This window comes from Ylistrum balloti, unplaced genomic scaffold (genome assembly GCF_031769215.1).
Source record: "Ylistrum balloti isolate Yb309-2 unplaced genomic scaffold, AGI_CSIRO_Ybal_v1 Utg370568, whole genome shotgun sequence".
Taxonomy (NCBI): Eukaryota; Metazoa; Mollusca; class Bivalvia; order Pectinida; family Pectinidae; genus Ylistrum; species Ylistrum balloti.
In genome coordinates, this window is record NW_026782356.1 from 1,447,210 (window position 1) to 1,456,646 (window position 9,437).

At 33.8% G+C, this 9,437-nt stretch overlaps 1 protein-coding gene across 3 annotated transcripts; it reads right to left on the reverse strand.

The window, feature by feature from the left end:
• Window positions 1-516: 516 nt before the first annotated feature.
• On the reverse strand, window positions 517-9,237 carry LOC132556401 (insulin-induced gene 2 protein-like). Of its 3 annotated transcripts, none has more exons than XM_060220811.1 (6): window positions 9,188-9,237; window positions 7,599-7,844; window positions 5,987-6,111; window positions 5,500-5,666; window positions 4,717-4,816; window positions 517-4,246 (listed from the first exon to the last, which is right to left on the reverse strand). In XM_060220811.1, exons 2-6 carry the CDS (start codon window positions 7,783-7,785, stop codon window positions 4,202-4,204), a joined length of 624 nt encoding a protein of 207 aa, XP_060076794.1. In that variant the 5' UTR covers window positions 7,786-7,844; window positions 9,188-9,237; the 3' UTR covers window positions 517-4,201. The 3 variants fall into 3 exon arrangements, with proteins under 3 accessions (XP_060076794.1, XP_060076795.1, XP_060076796.1); XM_060220812.1 differs by lacking the exon at window positions 9,188-9,237 and adding an exon at window positions 9,126-9,176; XM_060220813.1 differs by lacking the exon at window positions 9,188-9,237 and adding an exon at window positions 8,959-8,987.
• Window positions 9,238-9,437: the final 200 nt, after the last annotated feature.

Here is a 9,437-nt window from a genome sequence, read left to right on the forward strand (position 1 = left end):
CTGTAGTTAATTTTTTATATGATTTTTGTCTCTATGTAAAAGTAAACAAGAGTTCCTTGGAACTATATGTGTAGCCTGCATAAAGTGTCATGGTCACCAAGAAATCGAACTGGATATCAAAACTAATCTATACACTTCCAACAAGAAGCCGCATACCAAATTTCATTTCTATAACTCAAAGCATAACCAAAAAAAGTCCAGAAAACAATATTCCCAGAGAATATTCTACGTTCAAAGGGGCATAACTCTGCCAAGAAGGTTTACAGACAGCCAGGAATCGAACTTCATCTGTACCCTTCCAACAAGAAGCCATATACTAAATTTCATTTTGATAACTCAAAGTATAAGCGAAAAAAGTCTGGAAAACTTTCGTACGGACGCCAACGGACAAAGCGATCCCTAAGTGTCCACCAGCTCTGCAGACGACACAACAATATGTAATGAAAAGTACACTTGATCAACAATCATATATACGTTTAACAACAGAAGGAAAAAGCTTAAGTTTATTTCGTTTCACTTTTTTATTGGTCTTTATTTCTGTTTTTTTTTTTTTAATGTTTCTTTTACACCTTAAGATCAGGTGCAACAATATTTGTACACAAAACACAGTATGAAGTTTATATGGCATGTAAAGAGAGTCATAACTCTCATTCCTCATCACCAACATCAGTACCTATGATACAGGATGTGTACACATTCATAACTCTCATTCCTCATCACCGACATCAGTTACCTATGATACAGGATGTGTAAACATTCATAACTCTCATTCCTCATCACCAACATCAGTTACCTATGATACAGGATGTGTACACATTCAATAACTCTCATTCCTCATCACCAACATCAGTACCTATGATACAGGTTGTGTACACATTCATAACTCTCATTCCTCATCACCGACATCAGTTACCTATGATACAGGATGTGTAAACATTCATAACTCTCATTCCTCATCACCAACATCAGTTACCTATGATACAGGATGTGTACACATTCATAACTCTCATTCCTCATCACCAACATCAGTACCTATGATACAGGATGTGTACACATTCAAAACTCTCATTCCTCATTACCAACATCATTACCTATGATATAGGGTGTGTACACATAACTCTCATTCCTCATCACCAACATCAGTTCCTATGATAAGGACACATGTGAACATTCATAACTCATTCTTCACTATCAAAATCAGTTCAATAATGTAAAAGAGACCCTAATGTCACATTGATTCTGACAAATAAAAAATGTGTTTCTTGGATATAAATATATATCAGACTACATTCTCTGATCTGTAATCTTATGATATTGTGGGGATGCAGACTCAGTCTTGTATAAAATTATCACTAGATTAAAATCAAGCATTTGTGATCACAACCAAAAACTTTTTTTTTTCCAATATCAGTGTCATATTTAATGTGGAAAAATGTGAAGAAAAAAAGGTCCATATCACTTTCTACCAGAAGTATACATGATTGTAACACTGTTGCTATTAAGGAACATGATTCACGTAAACACACACACAAAACCAGCAACATTCCATAATAATACATGCCATATACTAGTACTAAGCATACACACATTTACACACAGGTTGTGTGTAAGTATACATTTCACTTTCATTCATATTCAGCATATTTTCTCTTTACACAAGCCTTGACACTTTTAACATTACACATATACACGTAAAATGAATCGCACATCCAACCAAACTCCTTCTGAATGTTTCTCATTCAACTCGCATAATATATTTTCACATAGATACGGTTTATTCCTTACATCTATGTACAATATATATATATATATGTTTGTGTGTGTCTCATATACCACACAAAAATAGCTACCATTCAACCATATCGATCAACTTTCATGATTAAATACTTTTGCCCATGGACTTTCTCATTCAAGGGAGAAAACTCTCCATCACAACAGTTTATCAATAACCATTTATCAATCACATACAACTATGTGCTCCTTTTTTGATACTATTAAGTATTTACCAGTGAGGTATGTAATATCTCTCAAACAAAACCTTCTGATGCAGTACTCAATTGTAACGTCTATAGAAATCAATAGTATTTTTGGTATACCTGCACATTAAAAAAAAAATTCCTGTGTAACACAGTAATTTAATCTACCCATCCATACAGTTCTATTGTCGCTGTTGACCAAGCAGTTATTTACAAAGTAAAAGTAAATAAAAGTTCAAGTAATAGTTTAGTGTCCCGATATTAAAGGAAGATAAAGAGGTTTTTTCTCAATATCAATTCTCTACATTAACCAGGTGTGTGAAATGCGAGACATTTAGCCTTATTGGCATCTATGTTATAAGACTAAAAAATTTTAACAAAAATAAAAAAATCTGAGCCAAAAGAAAAACAATGAATCACAAAACATGGCATTATCCCCTGCACTCAGCTGTTTATAAAGGTATAGCAATTGGTGATGTCACTCAATTATGTACCACTACAACCACCTGAAGAACACGTATACAGTGAAAGTAATAGTGCAAAGTGTAATGTCTTCTTTTGTCTATTATTATATCAATTATATTTCCTTGTATATCCTCAACTTGACCACATCATATATCAACCTTATAGTAAAAGTTTATAACTTGATGTAGGTCCTGTGTGTTTGGTATTGTCCATGAACAAATTTATGCAACACTATAAGTTCTGGAGTAACACAATAAGTCACAAGAAATCAAACATTTGATGGTAACAGATAAAAGATTAATGATATAATGTCCTCCATAACAAAAGTCACAATTAGTGCACTAACCTAATATCTACAGAAAGTTTTGTGGAATTGAGTGGCATGGTTCCAAAGTTGTAGCCCGCAAAGGAAAGACAACAATAATTTGTATTTTTTTTTACTTATGTTTGCTTGGTAGCAGAAAAAATATATGAAAAAAAGAAATGTTGTCAATAACAAAAGGCATAACTAGGGCACTAACTTAATTTACACAGCAAATTTTGAGAAGTTCAGTTGAATGGTTTGGAAGTTATAAGAGTGGAAAATCCCTCAGAACAACGGACGGGCGGACTGACATAGCCCAAATTAATATCCCCGCAAAATGTGTTTGGCAAGGGATAATTATCTCCCTTCGACACCACACTTTATTAAACAGATGAATCAGTATCAATTTTTTTTATATCGATGACAATCAAAGATGTTTAATTTGTGCAACAAGACAATATATTGATGGCACAATACCATGTATAATTACGAGTTGGCATGCACCTGGAATGCTTTTGTCCAATTCAACTTATTTACACCATTAAAAGAATGAGATATTCTTCAACAATTATTTTCATGTTTCAATCTACTTAAAGAAGTACCACCTTGATTCAAGATAAAAATATTTTGAAGAAGACTTTCTGAATTTGCAAATTTGGTGCATCAGGATACTTGGGTAAAAGATGTTTCTCTCATATCTTGTCACAGTTCCTAGTCAAAAATACACCAACTGTTTATCTTAATATTAGAGTAGATAAAATTTGCAATGATTTAATACTGGACATTTAAAAAGGCAAAATCAATGAATATGCAATATAGATTTTACCAAACAAAGTGAGAGGAAACAAATATATAACTGGAATATTTTGCCTGTAAATCAAGACTGAACATCTACAGAAATCTTATTCCTCATTATGCATTACTGTCATACACATATCGATTGAACAAGAGTTTGTACAGAACAATCACTATTGAAGATGGCTGTAATAATGTGCCTTCCCCAAAATGCTTACTCTTCCTGGTACTGGGAAACTGGACTAGTATTTCCAAAAGGAGAGACAAATGTCATTGCACTCTACGATGTACTAGTTCACCAAATGTACATGTCTTAAGACAAGTCACTAATTAGAATCACCAAGCTGTCTCCAGACAAGGTACCAATTAGAATCACTAAGCTGTCTCCAGGCAAGGATCCAATCAGCTGTTTCAAGACAAGGAACCAGTCTCCAAACAAGTAACCAAGGAGACCTTACCTTTCATACAGCCTTTGGTAAGTCAGTGGACCAGTCAGATCTATGCTTACAATCAGCAATTCTGCTGCAATAAAACTTCATTTAGCAGCTGTTGACTGATCAGCAGTGCATATGGCCAACTGTTGAACACAATATGGCAAATACAGTTTTGCTTTTCTTTCTTCTGAAATGTTTTCTTCCCTGCAAGGTTTTGTTGAAGGATTTCAGTCTTTCTTCAATTTGGAGTCGTCAGCTTCATGGCCATCATACTGAATGAAAAAGATAGGATAAAATAAAGCTAACTGGATATTATTCCAAAGAGTTAAATTTCATTCTTTTTTATAGAGGATATTATTTATCTACCAACTAATCTAAAGTCTACCATTTAACATTTCATCGATTAGGGTATAGACAGAGGTTACTTAACTAACCCAAACTGTTCTGTCCATGGCTTCTTAGAAAGTAATCGACATTGTTGCCAATCCTCATCAATTCTTGATACATGTAAATTATATCAAAATAAATGTGTATAACTTTTTTACAAATAGCAATGTATATGACAAATTTAATTATTATAAAAAAGTTACTTTAAAACATTGACATTGAAAGATCAGGTGGGATTAAAACCAAGGAAAAGTTCTCTAAGTCTCGATATTCACCAATAACAAATAGACAACAAGAAAATGTTTCAGCAATAAAAACAAGGAAACTGAATTGATCTGCACAAAATCCTACTTACAATAGCCAGTTGTCTGCCAATGTTTCCCATCGTTACTCCACCAGAAAAAACAATGCATGGCAGCCAGGACCGTACAAAGAGAAATTCTGCTTTGGTGTACCTGTGAAGATTGATGGACGTACATAATTCAAGGGATATTATGCTTGTTTTTATGCATATATGGGAGATAAGATCTTTGTCTAGTGCTAAAATGACAAGATTCATTAGGCACTAAACATTCACTAAACATTAGACAACGCCTTAATATTGTTAGAAAAAAAAATTAGGTTAAACTCTGAAAGACACAAACTACATCCCATTTCCCATCTACTGATGTTTGTCAGAATTAAAAACATAAAAGTTTCTTGTTGTTTGCTTTGCAATTACTTTGTTATACAGGATAGATCATTTTCTCAATTTTTTTCCTTTCTTGTAAATTCCAAGTCAATTTAAATCTCCCTATCAAAGTGTAACAAAAAAACCTACCAGTCACAGGTATTGGAGCTGTCATCTACTTTGTTTTTTTTTTTTTTAATTTTTTTTAAGATCCCACTTTTTTAAAAGGATGTCAATTGTGGGCATCTATGATTGCAAACAATTTCCAGGAGAATCCCCCTGAACCTTCATTGCTAGTTCTTTTCCTGGTTCATGCCTATGTCTGTTGAAAGATGGGCCTTAGGTTTATCACTGTGCATGCAGCGTTATTCGTTAACAGCTGACTGGCAGGGTGAATAACCAACTTTTAATCAAATCTCCTCCAGAAAACAATTTGTAACATGAAACCAGTACTGTTATCAAACTTACCTGTATACTCCATGGTAGACTAGAAGTTGTGTGATGAGGGTAGCAAGGACAGCAATACCAACACCAAGTCCAAATCCACTCTTGGAGCGGTCAAATAACCACCATAGACCAATAGACATGGCAGCCAAGGTTACAGATAGCTGCATATTGTTGGCAAAATCTATTTTCTAAATAAGAGTTAAGGATAATTTTTTTCTTCACTTCATTTAATACACATTTGAAAATGGCAAAAGAACAAAGGACATTTTAAACACTTACAGTAGATATTCCATTCTAAAACAATTTCTAAAGTAAACTATTTTCATATTGATAACAATTCTTGTTGTTTAAATAGTCAAATTTCAATATTTTTAAATGTGGAAGATGGGATTGGGCCAATTTTGATCACATTCTACCAGAGAAGACTGTAAAGGTACAAGTATTTGAAACAATTTAATAGATTAGAAGAATTCTGGCACAGCAACTTGATAATGTAAACAAAGGATACAGCACTGGCATGGTTGATCCCTACAAACACTGCCACACATCGCATGACACTGGACCACTCCCCCTTACACATGTTCGGCTCACCCAGACGCTTGTCCAGTAGTGGATACACCAGCCCTATAAATGCTGTCAACAAAAAGATTCATGTATAATAAATACAATTACAAAAATCATTAGCATTAACTATGGAATGGCCACCATCCCTACAATGAAGTATTTTTTTGTGACCAGTCCAAATCATGAAAAAAAAAAAAAAAAACAAAACTGATCTGAAACGTTGCCAGCTTTGAAAAATAATACAAAATCTGAAATCAGGTTAAATATAATGTTACATTCCCACTACATCACTCAAACCAAGTTTACCATTAAAAACCTTTTAACTGATGAAATAAATCACAAACTTTGATTAAATCTTTCATAAAATTAATGTTGCAAATGGGATATATACAACACTATTGTATTTATACAGATAATGAGATTGTCAATGTGCATCAAAATGTGTTTATTATCCTCATGTACAGATTAACTTTGTACATCTGAGATGTCCTACCTTTTGCATTCAGGTACATACACACTAACAAGATAACCTTATCACATGCCATACTACTCAAACAGGTGTTAGTTGTTGACATCAGACAATATCTTACATCAGTGTCTGACCATGTACATGTATACCTGTGTCATTAAGTAAATATTTGGCAGTGCATTTCGACATAAACAGGTATATCCACATTGATAACCTTCACAACAAAATAGATTTACAGCATGTATACTAACTAAAGTTGCTCAAGACAGGTGTATACTATTGAACTAGGAAACTAGGTTATCTACTTAGATAGGAATATCTAGATCACAAAACAAGCGTTTATATGCATAAATATGTTTGGTACAATATTCCATAATATATGACAATACATTGTTGTGTTTTTTTTCAATCTTACATGGCATGAAGAGCCTATCATGTCTTGCTGCTGTTGTTATATTTCATTCTTCAACTATATTTATTTTTCTGTGGTACTTTCTAAAATTCATTTGAGTCACTCCAGCAATAAATGTGCTGCTAAAGTCAGTCTTTGGCTTGGATATTCATTCTTGCTATGCTTACTAGATTGTATTTCTTAATCCATAATCATTGTTTGACTTTTTCTAAATCCATAATCACCGTTGGACTTTTCTTAATCCATTATCACTGTTTGACTTAAGTGTTAGACACAATTACTGCCGAGGTAATAAGCCAGGGCATTCAATATCTCCAAGCCTCCTTAATCAAGAGGTTTTTTTAACTTCCAAAAATTGGCTCTGACTCAAGTCTGATGCAGGGATGAATCTTTTTCACACCTATTTTGCCCTTTCATATACAGTAATTGTGATTTAATTTCTGATATAGTGAAATTTAGAGTCAACAAAATATTCTGTTACTACTACTGAGAATCAAAGGTGTGCATGCATACATTATACATACATATAAACATGTATTCCTATTTAGGTTCTCAGATGACCATCTGAAACGAACTAACTAATCACATAACAACCAACATATTAGTATGGGAGGAAGACATCTGTGCAGTGAGCAAAATGAAGTCATCCTCAAGTATTTCATTAATAGTAATTACCTGCTGCTAATCCACAACCTAATGGGACCCACCAAGCTGAGGCAAATAGTTGTAAAACTTCATCAGGGAAGGAATGGAGCTCTACTGATGACTCGCTCTGGATTTGCAGAAAGTTCAATACCAGCGCAAAGAACACACCAACAAAAAACAGCACTGACCCCCTTGTGAGCATTGTTGTTACAGCCATGGTTGATTTCTTTTGTATCAGAGACAGATTTCACATTCAAACAATTTCTTCTGTATATGCTGCAAATAAATGTAAACATAAATAGCAAGTTTCAAATTTAAATTTTGCACCAACTTAGTATCTTTGGTTACACGGTGGTGCATATTTACTATATATTCTATAACATGCATATGCAAGCTTATATAAACTACTTAATAACTAAGTTAGACTGTGCCATGATCCTATTCATTAATATCATACAGTGCATTTGGAAAGGGTTCTGACCACATTTGTTCCCATTACCTACGTAGGATTTTTTTGTGTGCCCAAAGTGCTTTAATATTTTGTCAATAATTTCTTCTTTCCCCTGGAATGCAACTTATAAAAAACAATCCAATGTCTGGAAACTCTTTTTTTTCACAAAACCATTTAAGATATCCTGCTGGAAATGGTTTGACTTTCTTTTCATTTGGTATACGATTCCCTATAATTTATGCCTTAAACTGTCACCAGATTTCAATGACAATTTTTCCAAAAATAAGTTTATCACACAGCCATGATCATAGTGGCAGTAAAATAAGAAACACATACCTCTTCATATGACATGTACGCCTTTCAAATATGTAACAGTGCTATTAAATCGTAGAACTCTTCATTAAAGAAAAGTTGTTTAATGCACTTGCCGATGTTGATTTAAATCCTAGAGTAGTAGCACAGACGTATATAACACATTATGTTATATACGTCTCTGGTAGTAGGTAGTATGAGCTACATCATTAAACTGACTCTTACCAAAATTTACTGATTCCTTGAATTACTAGTTCTATTCACCAGCTACCACTAGCCTAACCATTTTCAGATTCTTCCTTGAGACTCATTTATACTTGACGTTTGACAATGTCCGTCGTCTGATATAAAAGTCTCAATTGAAAGGTGTCCCAAAATGGATTAGAAGCTACCACCATAGCTGTGATTCCCACAAATTGTATACATGTAGACATACGTTTACTAAATGTTCACCTCCTTACGTTTCCTCGGGATAAGAAAACTACTTATAGAGTATACGTATGTTTGGGAATTACGTCGAATTATTTTTGGAATAAAGTCCAACTTTTGGTGGATGTGTAGATCCAAAATATCTGTGTAATAGTTTTATGACTTAATCCGTCGAAACATACAAATACTATTCCTTACCAGCAAACAGACGCCTGACTATGAAAACTCTTAAAAAGTTTGTAGTCCAGTTTCAATCAGCTGATTGCGTCTTATTTGTTTGCTACTCTAGGCTAGTTCAGTTAGAGATATGCGCATCTTTGTCGTTATTGTACCCTTAACGTGGATAAAACAAGCGAAAGACTTACCAGAGTAATATGATATCACAGTCCAGTGTTCGTCCCTTGTTATCACACAAATATATACTTACTCAATGCAGATTCACTTGTATTCTTCTGTTCATAATTTTATGGCATTCTATGTCGACTGATATCACACGATACCACACTGTCGGCTGACAAGAATCGACCAATCAAATTTCAGCATTTTCTTAAACTAAAAATAAACCACCAATCAATATATGGGCTGATGCTCCCGCCATTCATGTTAAAGGTCAAAGGTTGAATTCGCCGGCAGAAGAAAAACTTCCGGGTTATATTATCTAAAAATAATTTTCATCA